This window comes from Mustelus asterias, chromosome 8 (genome assembly GCF_964213995.1).
Source record: "Mustelus asterias chromosome 8, sMusAst1.hap1.1, whole genome shotgun sequence".
NCBI lineage: Eukaryota > Metazoa > Chordata > Chondrichthyes > Carcharhiniformes > Triakidae > Mustelus > Mustelus asterias.
In genome coordinates, this window is record NC_135808.1 from 6142505 (window position 1) to 6161086 (window position 18582).

General features: G+C 43.3%; 2 protein-coding genes across 2 annotated transcripts in view; one reads left to right on the plus strand and one right to left on the minus strand.

Moving 5' to 3' along the window:
- The window catches only part of LOC144497635 (zinc-binding protein A33-like), an 89565-nt gene that overhangs the window by 39393 nt on the left and 31590 nt on the right, over positions 1-18582 (minus strand). The gene's annotated exons all lie outside the window — the stretch shown is intronic.
- LOC144496777 (zinc-binding protein A33-like) lies at positions 152-15633 on the plus strand. The gene is made up of 6 exons (XM_078217317.1): positions 152-1489; positions 1580-1675; positions 1769-2002; positions 3639-3661; positions 3761-3876; positions 12910-15633. The coding sequence occupies exons 1-6, from the start codon at positions 1079-1081 to the stop codon at positions 13509-13511; spliced, it is 1482 nt and encodes a 493-aa protein (XP_078073443.1). The 5' UTR covers positions 152-1078; the 3' UTR covers positions 13512-15633.

Consider the following 18582-nt stretch of genomic DNA (forward strand, 5'->3'; position numbering starts at 1 on the left):
AGTATTTGCAGCATTTTTGTTTTTATTTCAGATTTCCAGCTCCCGCAGTATTTTGCTTTTATTCCTGTGTTATGGAGCTGTCTGGGAGGAACCGCCCACAACAGAAAACCGATTGCATCATCTCCCTAGACATGCTGGGCAAAGAAACATTCCAGGAACAGATGGGAAACTGCCTGGGCTCCAGTGGTTGGTGTCTCGTTATGTTTCAGTGGTAGCGCCCTTATCGCTGGGTGAGAAGAGTGTGGGATAGTGTTCCATCCCACAGACTTCAGCACATAGACTGGGGGAGATATTGCTGAATTCAAACTCGCTCAGGGACGCCAGCGGTTGGGGAAAGAAACGATTAAAATGCAAGCTTTGCTGCCCAGCAGATAACACCGAATCTCTCAGTTCCTTTAACTCTAAATATTTTCTCAGTCTGATGTGATTTTCTCAGTTTGCCTAAACCAAACCAGTGACTGAACCTCAAACCTATTCACTGTTCCTAAAGTGCTTTGAGAGGTCTTAGAGTGTTGATTAGCGCTATATAAATGCAAATGTTTGTGTCTCGTAAATAATATCGAAACTCACAAATGTAATCTCTCTAAATACCTTCTGTGTACCAGTCATCAAAATGTCTCCTTGGCATTTATAGTATTTTCTGTTTTAATATGAGCGGCTGCAGTCATGAACACTGTTAAGTTTCTGGATCGGGATTTCACAACGAGTTTCACCAGAGTGGTTTTAAACAGGAGCAAGTTGAGACTGGAGAAAAATGCAATGGAATGTTGATCACGCCCATCTTCGGTTCTTCCTACCCCCCCTTCCTCCCCACCCTCCCCTCCCCCTTCACTGTTAACATTTCCTGGAGCTTAGTTCACCCAGACAGGTTTCAAATTTTCCCGTCCCTGCTGTAACGCTGCTTGCTTTTATAACGTACAAGTTTTATGTTCCAATGTGTGTCGATCGAATTACATAATTGGATTAGTTCAATTCCCTGAGTATTGGAATGAACTTTATCGGGGAACCACGGAACTGAAGGTTATCGGCAGCTCAGGAACATCCAAGGTAAAAGCGCTTTCAATCAGGAAGTGTGATCATGGCTTCCAAACAGCAAGTCCAGAGTTTGACCGAGGAGGCAATTTGTCCCATTTGTTTGGATTTCTTCACCGAGCCGGTAACATTAGATTGTGGACACAACTTCTGCCGCTCCTGTATCACCCACTGTTGGGAAAAGAAAGAGATAAACTCCTGTCCGGAATGCAGAGAGGTCTTTCCGGAAAGAAACCTCAGGATAAATCGGGCCTTAGCGAAACTGGCCGAGAAAACTCGAAAATTAACCATTCATCGGAAACAGAAGGAAAGTGAACTTCACTGTGAGGAACATCAGCAAGAACTGAAGCTGTTTTGTGAAACTGACAAGAAATTAATCTGTTACACTTGTAGAGATTCGCGGGAACACAAATCTCACAATTTCATGCCAATTAAAGAAGCTGTTGAAATATACAAGGTAAAGTGGGACAATTCTATTCAGCCAATAGATTTATCATATTTTCATGGTCTAACATTTTCGTTCTGTGATTTTCTCTCCCAATCCCAGAAGCAGCTGAAATCCCCCTTAGATTTTCTCACAGAGAAGAAATCGGTGGTTCTAGAAATGGAACAGAATCAGAAAGGGAAGATTTCTGAAGTTAGGGTAAGGTCTCCCTGTGCTGGTTTTCTAGGATCTCGGTTAGTTTTGTTCCCTTTATCGCGGGACATTAATTACGTTTCACATTTCATTTGGTAGGAACAGTCGAGCAGTCTGCAGACCCACATCACATCCGAGTTCACTAAAATGCGCCAGATTCTCACTGAGAAAGAGCAGCGTTTACTCAGCGATCTTAGGGAAGAAGAGGGGAAAGTTCTCAAACAGATGACGAAAAACCTTGGGGAGATTCAGGAGAATTTAAATTCTATTGAGGAGAAACTCTCAAAGTTGCAGAAACAGATGGAACAAAAAGACGAGCTGATATTTCTGAAGGTGAATATTACGGATCAGTTCAGGGAAACTCCACATCGTCACTAAATAACTGATGATAACTGTGAAATCAATTAAAAAATCGAACTGATCTTAACTGATTGTTTTGTCTATTTCGGGGAAGTTCTGTTGTCACAGGACTAAGCGATTTCCGCATTATCTGCAGAATCCCGGAAACAGCCATCACTTCCCTGGAATGAGTTCGTGTTACCAACATTGGAAATCGGACCAGAAGTAGGCAATTCGACCCTTCGAGCCTGCTCTGCCATTCAATAAGATCATGGCAGATCTGTTTGTGTTTAGAATTGCACATTCCTATTTATCCCCCACTACCTTTCATTCCCTTGCTTAACAAGAATTTATCTACCTCCGCCTTAAAAGTATTCAATGAAACCGCCTCCACCGTTTCAAAGTAGCACAACCATCTGAAAGAAAAACGTTCTCCTCACCTTTGTCCAAAAACGAAAATCCCTTATTTTAAAACAGCGCCCCAAGCTCTGGATTCTCTCACAGCAGGAACCATCATCTTCAAGTACACCTTGTCAATATGGTACATGGTCTGACATACTTCAAGCAATCCCATCTCTCACTCTTCTAAACCGCAGTAGGGACAAGCCCTGTCTGTCTAACATACGCGCATTGCAGACAACAATCCAGTAAACTTTCTCTAAACTGGCTACAAGGCTTTGTTTTTATTTTTTTCTTTCATGGGATGTGAGCTATGTTGCCCATAATTGCCCCTTGAACTGAATGGGTGGTCAGGCCATTTCAGAGGGGCCATTTCAGACCGGGTAAGGATGGCAGTGAAGGACATTAGTGAACCAGATCGGGTTTCACAGTGGCCTTATGGTCATCATTAGATTTTTGATTCCAGATTTTTAAAAACTAAAATACAAGTTAGAACCCGGGTCCCCAAAGCATTATGCTTGGTCTCCGGATTACTAGTCCAGCGACAGTATCCCTATGCCACTGCCTTCCCCTAAATAAGGAGACCAAAACTGCGCCCAAAATTCGAGATATGGTCTCCCCAGTGCTCTGTGCAACTGAAGTATAATATCATTACTTAGATGTTCAATTCTTCTCGTAATAAATGATAGCATTTCATAAGCATTCTTGCAGTTCCTACATTCTAACTTTTTTGTGCCTTATAGACTTAGATCGTTCTGCACCTCGGAATTCTGCAGCCGTTTTCCATTAAGTAATACTCTGCTTTAATATACTTCCTGCCAAAGTGAATAACTTCACATTTTCCTGGTTTATTTTGACTCTTGTAATATCATCCCTTATTGCAAAAGTTTACTCATCTCCTGAAATACATTACATTTCTTCCTCTTTTCAAGTGCATATCCCAATTCCGTTTTGAAACTGATTACGGAGACTACTTCCTGCTCTGTGTCACTATTTACATTCCAGAGCACTGGTCATTCTGGAAATAAATCCCTCATTCTCTCTTCCTGTCAATTATTCTAAAGCTATGTATGTATGATTCCCCCAAGGCTCTATGTTTCCACAATCTCTTTCAAAATTGGCCAACATGACACTGCATAAAATGTAATCTGTGCTCTCTTTTCATCTCACCAGCTGATAGCCACTTGAAGTCAGTTACTATAATTCACATTGTGCATTTTATTTCTTTTAGGAAGAAATTTGTCAGAAGAGAAGGTAAGACATCTGCTTGACTGGAACTCTACATGGTTCAGTGAAATAACTCAGAAAAGTGTTTAAGGTCAATCAATAACACCAACTGTTTAATGTTCACAGGATTAGTGAGGATGAACAAGTTTTGTCAGTGGCAGATGTCACCCTTTGTGTCGAGAGGTTCAGTGGCCCTTTACAATACATAGCATGGAGAGAAATGATAGACTCCATTAATACCGGTAACATTTTTATATTCTCCTTCCTGGTTTCTAAATCTAGATCTAGGCTCCTGGACTCCAGTTTATATTTTCACCAATGACCGTGACTAATCTTGATTTCAGGAATCTTTGCAAAAGACAAGCGAGAAAGTGGGTGATCATATTGAAATATTCAAGTCCCATAATGAAGAGAAAAGATTTACAAAAGGTGTAAGAGAGTCACAAACTCTACAAAAAGTACCTAAAATCCCAAACTTAGAAAATGCAGAGTGGAAATGCAGTTCAAAGTGAATGAGGTTGGGTTTTGAGAGACTCAATTGATCAGACAGGCAGTGAGCAAGGAAGCCCACTGCTCCAATAGGTTTGAGGTTCTTTCAGCTGGTTGGATGAGAGTAGGGGCCGCAGGGTGGATGAACTGAGTGACCATGGCACTGTGGTACAGAATGCCATTAAACTGGAGGGAAAACACCAATGTAGTGCTAGTAGAGAACATTATAGCGAGGAGAGAGACAAAGGGTCATCTGGACTCGAAACATCAGCTTTTCTTTCTCCTTACAGATGCTGCTAGACCTGCTTAGATTTTCAGCATTTTCTCTTTTGGTTTCAAATTCCAGCATCCGCAGTAATTTGCTTTTATCCAGTTATTATAGCGAGGAGAATTGACCCTGTTCATTGTAGCGAGGAGTGAGAGTCCAGATGGCGATGCTCCCTGCTCATGCCAGCGTTTTGGCATAGCTGCTCTGGGCTGGAGAGGAAAAGTAAAGTTTATTTATCAGTCACTAGTAAGGCTTACATTAACACTGCAATGAAGTTACTGTGAAATTCCCCTAGTAGCCACAGTCTGGCGCCTGTTCAGGTCAATGCACCTAACCAGCACTTCTTTCAGAATGTGGGAGGAAACCCACGCAGACACGGGGAGAACGTGCAAGCTCCACACAGACAGTGACCCAAGCCAGGAATCAAACCCAGGTCCCTGGCTCTGTGAAGCAGCAGTGCTAATCACTGTGCTACCGTGCCACCCTAGTTGCAGTGGGAAGAGAAGAAGCCAGTGGTCGCGGTCTATGTATGTACCTGTGACATCGGTGGATGGGAAGTAGTTTCAGCATAGTCAGTATGAGAAGCTGGGCAACAAATATAACAAGCAGAACTTCGAAGTTAATAATTTCTAAACTATAACCTGAACCACGTGTAAATTGACTGAGGAAAAATAAGATTGTATAAATGAATGCGTACCTCAAAAACTTGTGTTTGAGAAGTGGGTTCCAGTTCATGGGGCATTGACACCAGCGCTGAGAAAAGTGGCCTCTGTACTATTGGGGTGACCTATAGCTGAACTGTGCTGGGGCTGATGTTCTATTGAGCTGCAAAATGAGGGAAACTGAATAGTGTGGGCAAGGCATCAAATTGTAGAGGATGTGGCATAGCAAAGAATAGAGACAAGGCAAAAGAGAAAATATGAATATGGGAACTAATAAAAAGACCATGACAGGAAGGGACAGAAAAGTATAAATCTAAGAGTAGAGACGTTAGTGGCTACAACAATAATAATAGGACAAAACCAATGGCTCTGTTTCTGAATATATATAGCATTTGAAACAAAAGAGGTGAACTGACAGTACAAATCGAAATTGATGAGTACAATCTGATTGCTATTACAGAGTCATGGATACAGGAATACATAAATTGAGACATGAATAATGAAACCCATGTGACAATTCAGCAGAAATGGAACTTGCAAACAATCTGAGGGGTGGCTCTGTCAATTAATGATGGAATTAGCACATTAGGGAGGGAAGACCTAGGTTCAGAAAACCAGGATGTAGAAGCACTTTGGGTTGAGATGAGAAATTATAAAGGTAAAATGTCACTTGTGGGATAGAAAATACAGGCCACCAAATTCTAACTACACAGGAGGACAGAGGACAAGAGAAAAGATGATAGGAGGTTGCCGCAAAGGCACGGCAAGTGTCCTGGGGGATTCAAGTATACATATAGGTTGGAAAAATCAGATTGGCAAAGTTAGCATAAATGAAGAATTGATGGATTGGATTGGCAACAGTTTCTTAGAGCTCCAGTTTCTGGAGCCAACCAAAGGACAGGGAATACTAGAGCTGGTACTGTGCAAAACCATAGGATGAATTGATTATTTCATGTTGAAGGCACACCTAGGGAGCAGCAAGCATGATGCGTATTGTAAGCTCAAATAAGGGCAATTATGAATGTATGAAAATGGAGCCAGCTAAAGTGAACCACTTAATGTGCTTGAAGGATACAACACAAGAGGTTCAGTGGCAGACATTTAAATGGATCTTTTAGAATACACAGAATAGAAACATTCTAATGAGAAACAAAAGTTTCAAGACAGGTCCATATCTGTTGTTAACTAAAAACTTTAAAGACAGTGTTAAACTTAAAGAAAAATATATACATTTGCGCAAAGTTGAGTGACAGATCAGAATCAGATGGAAAGAATAAAAAGAATGTCGTAGAATATCAAGAAGATGGATTGCATTTATAATGAAAGTGCCTGGGATTGTAGTCGTGCATTGAAGTGGTAGAAAACTTATTGGCACAATTGGCGGATTAATTAAACAGATATTTGCACCTTTCTTCACTAGAGAGGACACAACTAACATCCCTGTAATAGAGGTAAATCAGGGAATGAAACTTGGGCGGGGCGGCGCGGAGGAAGTCAGGAAAATTACAATCATCAGGGAAATGTTAGTGAGCAAGTTATTTGGTCTGCGGACTGATAAATCCCCTGTTCTGGATGGACTTCACATTAAAGCCTTGAAAGAAATGGCTCATGAGATAGTTGATACATTGGCTTTAATTTTCCAAAATTCACTATACTCAGCGAAGAGTTCATTAGATTGGAAGAAAGAAAATGTACCTTCTATACTAAAAAAAAAAGGGAGAAAGCAGGACACGACAGGGAAGTTGAACTAACATCTGCCATATGGAAAATGTTAGAAGCCACTATTGAACCTGATATAGAAGGACACTTGGAAAATTCAAGGCAATAAGGCAGAGTCAACATGTGAAAGGGAAATCACGTTTAATCGTTTTATTGAAGTTAGAACATAGAACATAGAAAAAATACAGCACAAACAGGCCCTTCGGCCCACAAGTTGTGCCTGTCATGTCCCTACCTACCTAGGCTTATAAATAGACTTACCTATAACGCTCAATCCTATTAAGTTCCATGTACTCATCCAGAAGTCTCTTAAAAGACCCTAGCGAGTTGGCCTCCACCACCACTGACGGCAGCCGATTCCACTCACCCACCACCATCTGAGTGAAAAACTTACCCCTGACATCTCCTCTGTACCTGCTCCCCAGCACCTTAAACCTGTGTCCTCTCATAGCAGCCATTTCAGCCCTGGGAAAAAGCCTCCGAGAATCCACCCGATCTATACCTCTCAACATCTTGTACACCTCTATCAGGTCACCTCTCCTCCTTCTCCAAGGAGAAAAGACCGAGCTCCCTCAGCCTATCCTCATAAGGCATGCCAACCAATCCAGGCAACATCCTTGTAAGTTCTTCAAAGGAATCACGTGTGTTGTGAATAAATGGGAACTGCACTTAGTTTCCCAGAAAGCATTTAATAATTTGCCAGATCAAAAGATATTCCATCAAATAAATGCTCATGGTGCAGAGGGTGACATATTGGCATAGAAAGAAGATTGGCTAATGAACTGGAATGGAGAGTTGACATAAATGGGTCATTTTGTGTTTGGCAGGATGTGATGAGTTGTGTGGTCGAGGTGTCAGTGCTGAGGCCTCAACCATTTACAATTTATATAAATGACTTTGATGAAGTATAGAACGTTGGTTCAGCCGCATTTGGAATACTGCGTCCAGTTCTGGTCACCACACTACCAGAAGGACGTGGAGGCTTTGGAGAGAGTACAGAGGAGGTTTACCAGGATGTTGCCTGGTATGGAGGGGCTTGGTTATGAGGAGAGATTGGGGAAACTGGGGTTGTTCTCCTTGGAAAGACGGAGGATGAGGGGAGACTTAATAGAGGTGTATAAAATTATGAAAGGCATAGATAGGGTGAACGGTGGGAAGCTTTTCCCCGGGTCGGTGGTGACGTTCACGAGGGGTCATAGGTTCAAGGTGAAGGGGGGGAGGTTTAACACAGATATCAGAAGGACATATTTCACACAGAGGGTCGTGGGGGCCTGGAATGTGTTGCCGGGCAAGGTGGTGGAGGCGGACACACTGGGAACGTTTAAGACTTATCTAGACAGCTATATGAACGGAGTGGGAATGGAGGGATACAAAAGAGTGGTCTAGTTTGGACCAGGGAGCGGCGCGGGCTAATTGTTCCTGGTTTCTCGTTTCAAGGCTTCATTCTATGATCATCTTGCTGGTGCCAGTACAGAGTGAGACTGCGGATAGTTGGGAACCTGTCTCGGGGGCAGGGAATTCATATGGTGTTCGTGGAAGTGGAAATGACTAGGGTTGGGAAGCATTTTCCGATCGGGGCCATTGTGATCTCCTGGACTCGTTTCGATCGCCTCAGGGGGTCGGAGAGGAATTTCCCAGATTTTTTTTCCCCATATTGGCCCTGGGGTTTTTCACTCTGGGTTTTCGCCTCTCCCTGGAGATCACATGGTCTGGAATGGGGGGGTGGGGGTAAGTTAATAGGTTGTAATGAACAAAGCATCGTAGCTGTGAGGGACAGCTCGGTGGATAGGATATTGGTATGTAGATAGGCTGGAAAATTGGGCGGGGATCCTGGATTCAGGATTCAATCCTGGACCGGGGAGCGGCGCGGGCTTGGAGGGCCGAAGGGCCTGTTCCTGTGCTGTATTGTTCTTTGTTCTTTGTTTGTTCTTTGAAGGGACTGAAGGTATGGTTGCTAAATTTGATGACAACACAGATAGTTAGGAAAGTACATCGTGAAGACGATGTAAGGAGGCTACATGGGACTATATATAGATTAAGTGAGTGGGGAAATCTCGAGCAAATGGATCATAATCTGTGCAAGTGTGAAGTTATCCAGTTTGGCAGGAAGAATAATAAAAAGCTTATAATCTAAATTGTCAGAAATTGCAAAGCTCTGACATGCAGAGGGACCTGGCTGTCCCAGTGTATGATTAAAAAAGGCGAGTATGCAGGCACAGCAAGTAACTAGGAAAGCTAATAGAATGTTATCATTTATTGTTAAGGAAATTTATTACAAAAGTGGGAGGTTATGCTTCAGTTGTACAGGGCATTGGTCAGACCGCATCTGAGTATTGTGTACACTACTAGTCTTCCTATTGGGGAACGATTCCGATGCTTTAGAAGCAGTTCAGAGAAGCCTACCAGACTAATATCTGGAATGGAGAGGTTGTTTTAAAAGTTTGCAGAAGTTAGGGTTGTATCCACTAGTGTTTCGAAGAGTCAGAGACAACTTTATGGAAACATTTAAGACCTGAGGAGTCTTGACAGAGTGAGTGTTGAGTGAATGAGGTGAGGTGAGAACACATTTCTTCACCCATGGAATTAATTACAACAGGAAGTAGTTGATGCCAAAACATTGAATATATTCAATAAGCAACTAGATGTAGCACATGGGGCGAATGGGATCAAAGCTTATGGGGAGAAAGCAGGATTAGGCTATTGAGTTGGACGTCAGCCATGATCGTAATGAATGGTGGAGCAGGCTCGAAGGGCCAAATGGCCTCCTCCTGCTCCTATCTTCTATGTTTCTATGAATGTTGAGCCTGGAAATGGAGGGGGGAGGGTCACTGTTTACAATACAAGTCTCTCATTTATGACAGAGATAGGTGGGGGGGGAAGACATTTCCCTCAGAGTGTCGTGAGTCACTGCAATTCTCTTCTCCAAAAGACAGTGGACGCAAAGATGTTGAATATTTTTATGTCGGAGTGATGTAGATTATTGATTAACGGGGAGGTTGGTGATGGGGGGCGGTGGGATGAAATGTTATCGCGGAGAGTCATGAATATGGGGTTCAAGTTAAAATCAGATCAGCCATGATCTTATTCAATGACGCAGCAGGCTTGATGGGCTGAATGGCCTACCCTGCTCCTATTTCATATCTTCGTATGTTCATGAGACGTATTTAAACAAAGCCCCAAATCATTCTCACGAATTCCCTTCAGGACAATATTGTCGTCGGCTTGTCCAGAGATCTGAGATGTTGAGAATGTGCTCATTGATCCAAGTTGAGGAGGTGAGAGAAGGGAAATGAGGGGATTTGTCACAGTGGTTAGGGGTGTGTGATGAAGGAGTGAATACAGTGAGTGGGGGGTATGTGGGTAGTGGTGAATGCAGTGGGTGTGTGGGGAGGGGTGAGTGCATTGGGTGCGTGTGACAGAGGAGGTGGTGAATGTAGTGGATGAGGGTACGTGGAGAGAGTTGAATGCAGTGGGTGGATATATGTGTGGAGGGGGTGAATGCAGTGGGTGGGGATGGGTGGGGACGTGTGGGGCGTGGAAAATGTAGTGGGTGGGGATCTGTGGTGAGGGGGTGAATGCAATGAGTAGGGATAAGTGTGTGGAGGTGGTGAATGCAGTGGGTGGGGAGGGGGTGCATGCAGTGGGTGGGGGCGTGTAGGGAGGAAGTGAATGCAGTCGGTGTGTAGGGAGGGCTGAATGCAGTGAGTGGGGGTGTGGGGGGAGGAGGTGAAAGCAGTGGATGGGGGTTGTGAAAAGGTGAGGAGCAGACACGGCAGGCAGGGCGCACGGTGGTTCAGTGATTAGCACTGCTGCATCACAGCGTCAGGGACCCGGGTTCGATTCCGGCCTTAGGTCACTGTTGTGTGAAGTTTGCATTCTCCCCTTGTCTGTGTGGGTTTCCTCTGGGTGCTTTGGTTTCCTCCCACAGTCCAAAGATGTGCAATTTAGGTTGATTAGCCATGTTAAATTGACTCTAGTTTCAGGGGGATTCGCATGTTAAATATGTGGAGTTACTGGAATAGAACCTGGGTGGGATTGTGGTTGGTGCCGACACAATGGGCTGAATGGCCTACTTCTGCACTGTAAGGATTCTATGTGATAATGCATGCAGCCTCCTGGACATGAACTGTTAGAAAGGAGAAGAAAAATGTTTTTTTTTTATTTCTATGGCGCCTTTCACATCCACATGACGTCCAACAGACAGTGATTTGTTCACAAAATTTATGAACTGTTGAAATGACTTGATTTTTTTGTTTTAATTCTGTCACTGCATTATACTCTTTACCACACATATTGCTGCAAGATATTCAATCAGAAGTCAAGCTGCAAGGCTAAAGCAGAATTAAGTCCCAGTCTCCTCTGCTGTCTTTGAAATGCCTGTCTCTAAGAGTTAGTACACTTTAGCACAGGCAACAAAGGGTAAGCTACAACGTAAATCTAGGTACAGAACACACTGCCCGTCATCGACCCTGCCTGCTCTGTGTTTCACCTCTGCTCTTTTCAATAGCTGGACCTCTGCTCCCATTAGATTTTCTGAGCTCCATAACCCCTGAGTCATTAGGATTGTGCTGCCCTGCTGAAAAATATTACGTCCATATAAATGAACATTGACCGGGACTCCAAACAGACTGTACCCAATTGGGTAGCTGTTCTGTTCTCCACCCAGTATTCATGACATGGTGACACAGTGGTTAGCATTGCTACATCACAACACCAGAGACCCGGGTTGGTTTGCTGTCTGTGTGGAGTCTGCACGTTCTCCCCTTGCCTGCGAGGGTTGCCTGCATGGGTTTCCTCCGGGTGCTCTGCTTTTCTCCCACAGTCTGAAAGACATGCTAGTTAGGTGCATTGGCCATGCTAAATTCTCCCTCAGTGTACCCCAACAATCACCGGAGTTTGGCGACTAGGAGATTTTCACAGTAACTTCATTGCAGTGTTAAAGTAAGCCTACTTGTGACACTAATAAATAAACTTTAAAAACACTGCCATTTATTCCAGTAGAACAGAATTCCGCCCTGTCATATCGCTGTTGACAAATTTGATTCTGCAGTTTGCTGTCTCCATTGATTTCCAATATCCTTGATGTGGAGATGCTGGCGTTGGACTGGGGTAAGCACAGTAAGAAGTCTCACAACACTAGGTTAAAGTCCAACTGTTGGACTTTAACCTGGTGTTCCAATATCCTCCCAGTGTTCATTCGCTGCTTTGACTTGCTCTTCCACTCAATCTCTCTGATCCAGACACTTGCTGTCCTATTCAATCTGAAATTGTACTGCTGATTGTGATCAATCTAAGAGTGCCTGGGGTATTCTCTCCAGTGCACGCTGTATTCGGTCTTTCACATTTCCTTTGCAGGATTTTTTTAAAATTTAGTTTCCCTCGATTAATTTTCAGACTTCATATCTGCATTTGTTCCCCATCTCCTCTTTTTCCTTTCCTTCTCTGAGGTTGTTCGTTTCTTCCTCCCCCACCTCGACAGCACGGTGACATGTTGTTTACACCACCAGACACTGATTACAATTCCTCCGGATGGTAAAGAAACATGGGGGATAACAAATCAGTAGCCTACTTTACATGCACATTCCCACACCCACACATTCTTTTACCATTCCTCTGTGTTCCCTTTCCTCTCAACCACTGCACACTCTCCCACTCCCCTGTCCATTGGCATCAAGCCCCAGAGTTAACAGTGCCCAGTTCTGTTCTCCCTTCAAACTCTCCACCACCACCTTGCACCAACTCCCTCAAATGAGCACACTGTCCAACCTCCAGAGCCCTGGGCATTCTATCCCATTCCCTTCCACACTGTACCCAACCCTAATGGAAATTTCCCCGCACTATCTTCCTCCCACCTGCTCACTCTCCCTTAGTCTCACTTTACGATCCACTTACCCCAATATTGTTCCAATTCCCTTCCCCACTGCGGAGTCATGCCTGCAACCTGACTTCCCCAAACCTCCACGCAATGTTTGCAGCAATTTAAATCCAAACATTCAGTGGCAAACTCTCCACCTCTCAAGCGGCAGCAATTTCAAAACTTTAAACTAAAACCAAAGTAAGAGATTTATAAGTAAAACTTTGAATAAATCACAGCAAGAAATTAAATCACTGACTGTATTATTTTAACTTTCCCCCAGCTCCAGCCTCTCTGACTCTCGATCCAAACACAGCGAATCCCCGGCTCGAGCTGTCTGAGGACCAGACCAGTGTCAAACTCGGAGACAAACGGCAGCCACTCCCTGATACCACGGAGAGGTTTGATCCCTGGGGCTGTGTCTTGGGATCAGAGGGATTCTCATCAGGCAGGCATTACTGGGAGGTGAAGGTGGGGAAGAAGACTTGGTGGGGTCTGGGAGTAGCCAAAGAGTCTGCCGACAGGAAAAGGAAGATCAACCGTAGTCCTGACATTGGATACTGGATTGTGTGGCGAGAACCAGGAAGGGGTTATTTTGCTGGAACCTCTCCCTCACTCACCCCCTTCACGCCCAGTGTGAAACCCCGGAAGATCGGTGTTTTCCTGGACTATGAAGGTGGACAGGTGTCATTTTACAATGCGGACAACATGTCCCATCTCTACACTTTCACTGACACTTTCACTGAGAGAATCTTTCCCATCTTCTGCCCCGGATTGAATAACGACGGGAAAAATTCCGCCCCATTGACAATCTGCAGGATTAAAGGTCACGAACAGATCCATCCTATAGTTTCATACCATCTCCCTGCCTCCTGCCAGCTGTAAACTGATGGGTGTGGGACTCAGTCACGGGTGGAGAGAGAAGCCAGGTTGACATTCCGGATATAAACCCTATAGGGGAACTAGGAATTGAAAGATCAGCAAGGACCTCTGTAGGGCGGGAGGAAAGAAGAGGAGAGAATGAACAAAAAGAAGTCTAACTATGGAGATGAACTTACCAGATAGAATGCGCTTTGAACCGCAGGAACCTGGTCACCTACTTGCCTGTAATGTTGCTCCACAGGCGGAAGGTAGTGGGACATCAGTGAGATGAATCAGTGCAATGATTCTCAAAGTGGGTTCCAGGAAGGCATTCCAGCAGATCCAATAAAAAATTGAATTGGAGGGCAGGAGAGAGAAAAGCCCAAGAATTTTCATTCTACATTGAATATGGGTTAGGACAGCAGTTACTGCCCAGAATATATAATAACCGTGAAATGAGGAGAGGCATACAAGGACACTGAGGAATGTAAGACTGGAAATTATAGCGGGACTGGTAATTATCTCCAAGTCCTCCGTAGAGTCTGTGTTTTGCCAGAGAACTGGAGAATTGTGAATGTTACAACCCTGGTCAAAAAGAGATGCAAGTATAACACCAGCCACTGCAGTCCAGTCAGTCTGGCATTAGTGGTAGTGAACCATCTGGAGACTTTAGTAAAATCAGCAGTCACTTCGACAAGTGCAGCGTAAGTAAAGAGAGCCAGCATGACTTCATCAAGGGAAAAATCATGTTTAATTCATTTGCTGAATTTTTTGAGGACATGGCAGGGAAATGCTGTTGATGTGGTGTATATGGATTTTTAAAAGGACATTTGATGTAATGCCACATCAGACTTGTGGGAAACTAAGAACTTCACAGAGTCTTATACAGTGCAAATGGGGCCACTCAGCCCAATCAGTCTGCACTGGTTCACTGAAAGAGCATTCTACTGAATTTCACTCACCTGCCTTACCACGTAAGCCTGCACCTTCCCTCTTTTCAGGCAGCAATCCGATTTCCTTTTGAATAGCTCGACGGAACCTACCTCCCCACCCTTTTTGGAAGTTCGTTCCAGGTTCCAACCACCCTCTGGGTGAAAACAAACCCTCACATGCCTTTTACTTATTTTGTCCATTATTTTGATTCTGTCCTCCCTAGTTCGTTATCTACTCCTGACAGGGAACACTTCCTGATAATATACCCGTCAGGATCTTGAATACTTTTATCAAATCTCCTGTCAACTTTCTTTTCTCGAATGAAAATAGACCCAAATTCTCCAATCTCTCCTCATATCTAAAGTTGCTCATCTCTTGAATCACTGCTGTGTATTTTCTCCAATGTCTTCACATCTTCTATGGCACATAGGGCGGCCAGTCGTTAGCACGGCTGCCTCATAGCCCAAAGGACCTGGGTTCGATTCCTGGTTTGGGTCATTGTCTGTGTGGAGAATGTACATTTTCCCCTTGTCTGCATGGGTTTCTGTGGGTCCTCCAGTTTCCTCCCACAGTCTGAAAGACCTGCTCGTTAGGTGCATTGGCTATGCTGTACTCCCCCTCAGTTTACCAAACAGGCGCTGGAGTGGGGCGACTAGCGGATTTTCACAGTAACTTCATTGCCGTGTTAATGTAAGCCTACTTGTGACAAACAAATAAATAATTCATCTTTCTCATGTATGTATGTGTCAAAAATGGCGTGACTCAAAATGTCATAGTGAACAAGGTTTCATTTTCATTATTATTGTGATTTATTAGTACAGTGTTTAATGTTTAGCTCATTAGCCACTTGGCTGCATGTCATTCTTACTGTTTATTATTCGTTAGGTAACTAACTCATCATAATCCCCATACTCATCATTACCCACAGCCAGAATCTTACTGCACCTTCCCAATTACATATTGGTCTTAACCAGTTTCTCTGACATCTCAGTTACTACCATCTCCATGACTAGGTCTCTGTTTTAGGCATTAGCGTTTGATTTAACAGAATGGTGGCACAGGTTAAAGGTCAATGTTCTATTACTGCTCCTGTAGTTTCACATTGTTGTTCCTTTCTCAAGTGTGTTTACAAGTGTTGTTCCTGTCAAGTGAATCTTACTGAACTATTTCTGATATATTTCTAACTTTTCTTAAATAAAGAAACTGAAACTGTACACAGTGCTCCAGAGGTCGTCTATCTTCACATTTATAACCCATCGCCTTGTAATAAATGCTAACATTCAGTTGCCTTCTTAGTCACTTGATGTACGTGCATATTAACTGTTATGATTCACATATAAGGCATCCAGATAACTCTGCTCTTCAGTGTTCAGCAATCTCTCTCCATTTAAATAATATACTGCTTTCTTTTTCTTCCTGCAAAAGTGAATACGTTGACATTTTCCCACATTACACTCCATCTCCAAAATTTTAGCCATTCACTTAATGGCTCTTTGCTTTTGTGTTATCAGTAAACTTAACAATCACACATTCAGTCCTTTCATCCAAGTCATTGATTTAAATGACAATTAATTGACTCCTTAGCACAAATTCCTGTGGCATTCCACTAGTCACGTCTTGCCAAACCAGAAATGACTCTGTCTAATCTCTGCTCTCTGTTAGCCAACTCAATCTGCTATCCATGCTAATATATTACCCCTGCGCCATGAGAAATTTCTTCTTTGCAGTTCTCTACCCCAGAGGGTTGTGGAAGTATTGAATCTATTTAAGGCTGAGGACAGATTTTTTTCCTCTCCTCGAATCCTGGCACATGGGGTATGGATGGAAAAATAGAGTTAATGCAGAATATCAGTGATGATCAAATTGAACGGTGGAGCAGCTTCTGAGCCCTCTGGGCCCACTCCTGGTTTTAGTGTTCTTCTAGTCAAATCACATTAATTCATTAAGAAGAAACACTGATCTCATTCAGTAAGCCTCTCACAGTGGGCTCTTCAATGGTTGAAAACTGAAATACTAATACAGATGGATATTCACAACTGATATGTCAAATGATTTTTGAATGGTAATGCAGAAAAAAGACTTGCAAAATAAAATATTCACACTTGGATTATTAAAATTTAAGAAATCGATTCGAAGGGTGTGGAACATGATGGAAGTTGAAAATATTTGATAACTAAATGAAGCCAATTAGGCAGTAATGGTTCACGTGTGGAATGTGTTTTTAAAACCTATAGGAGAGAGAGTTGGGGAAAGATCAGAGGTGAGAGGCTAAAATTTCTCCATCAATATGATATCAGTGGGTGACTGATATATTTTCACCTAAAGGAAGGACTGCAGTGTTGAGAGCTCAATGGTGGAGGTTCCCCACCACCAGTCCTTTACCACCATGAAGCCCTGGTGAGGAATCTGAGAAGTAATTAAATATCAAATCCTCTTTTTAGATTAAGTGCTGATTCTTGTATGCTTTAATAACAGGGCTCGACAACAAAGATATTTCTCAAACACCGTGATATCCCACTACCTTCTGCCTGTAGAGCAATATTACAGGTCATTTTGCAGATCAGTATTTCGCAATCTATCACTGTTGTCCATCGAAGTTTAAAAGATTAATACTCTTTAAAAGACAACCATCCTATTGACCAAAAGACAAAACAATATGAAGGTATAAAACAAGTATTTTGACGGGGAGAAACACTTTCTGTTGAGTTAATGAATGACAACATGGAAGGAAATGGTCTTCAAACGCCTGTTCTATTTATCGTCTGTAGATTTAATAAGTGACATCATGGAAGGAAATGGCCTTTAAACAACTGTTCCATTTATCGTCAAAGTGCATGAAACCCACAAAAGGAAAGTCAGAAAAATAACATTCTGGCAAATTTATACAGTTGTGTTGACAAAGGAAATCTTTGGTAAAATATTATTTTTTTAACACTATTCACAAAGGCTCACCTGTCTGTGAGAATTAGGCTTCACCCCATCATGTACGGTGATTGTATGCTTTGTCCTCCGGGCCTCTGAGCTCTCCTCCTGTTGTTTCCTAAAGGAATCATTCAGCGCTCGCCAACTTTCCCTGCCGGATTAAATTAGTAAATTCAGTGAATGAAGAAAAATGAGACCGTGAATCTGAATTTGGAAATACAATTCGAGAACCGTAATTAATTTATAAATTAAAACATTTAAAATCAAATCAAATTAGTTGGTAAAATAAATATATTCATTACTTTGCAACGATGGAGGATACAAGTGAATAATCATTGTTTCATATGATTACATTTTAAATCATTTAATTACATTGATTAAGAGACATGAGCATCGCTGCGTTCTGCTTCACATCAATGGCGGATCAACATACCCGGAATGCTCCGTACAGGTGAATACCATCTATCGAATGCAGAAAGGCTGAAACGCGCAAGCGTAGAAAAGCTCCTCCCCCTCCCCCACAATCCCTATCAAAACCAGGTAACCTGATTATACAGGAGCATGCGCGGTCCGAGGCGAGAGCAAACTCAGGAATAGTGAGTGCAGCTCCGTGGAGCCGAGTCTGAGCCGCGAGGGCCCGGGGGGGGGGGGGGGAGATCGGTCGCCGTAAAGCGACGGTGCAGCGCCTCCCTCATCCGAGCCGTCACTTCCTGGCGTCTCATCCCTTTTTCATCGAGTCGGACTCACAACAAAGAAGCTGGTCGGTATGACCCTGGGGAGCATGCGCACTGAAGATGTGGAGATGCCGAAGTTGGACTGGGGTTAACACAGTAAGAAGTCTACCAACACCAGGTTAAAGTCCAACAGGTTTATTTGGGAGCAAAAGCCACTAGCTTTCGGAACAGGCTGTTCCTTCGTCAGGTGGGTGGGAGTTCTGATCACAAACAGGGCACAAAGACACAAACTCAATTTACATGAATAATGATTGGAATGTGAGTATTTACAGCTAATCAAGTCTTAAAGGTACAGACAATGCGAGTGGAGAGAGCATTAAGCACAGGTTAAAGAGATGTGTATTGTCTCCAGACAGGACAGCTAGTGAGATTTTGCACATCCAGGCAAGTTGTGGGGGTTACAGATAGTGTGACATGAACCCAATATCCCGGTTGAGGCCGTCCTCATGCATGTGGAATCTGGCTATCAGTCTCTGCTTAGCAACTCTGCGCTGTCGTGCGTCGTG

Excerpts from the sequence above, each read along its gene's own strand:
- LOC144496777 (XM_078217317.1), top strand. The coding sequence starts at position 1,079 with ATGGCTTCCAAACAGCAAGTCCAGAGTTTGACCGAGGAGGCAATTTGT. Across the intron at positions 1,490-1,579 it reads AAGCTGTTGAAATATACAAG|AAGCAGCTGAAATCCCCCTT; the intron begins GTAAAGTGGGAC and ends TCCCAATCCCAG. Across the intron at positions 1,676-1,768 it reads GGAAGATTTCTGAAGTTAGG|GAACAGTCGAGCAGTCTGCA; the intron begins GTAAGGTCTCCC and ends TTCATTTGGTAG.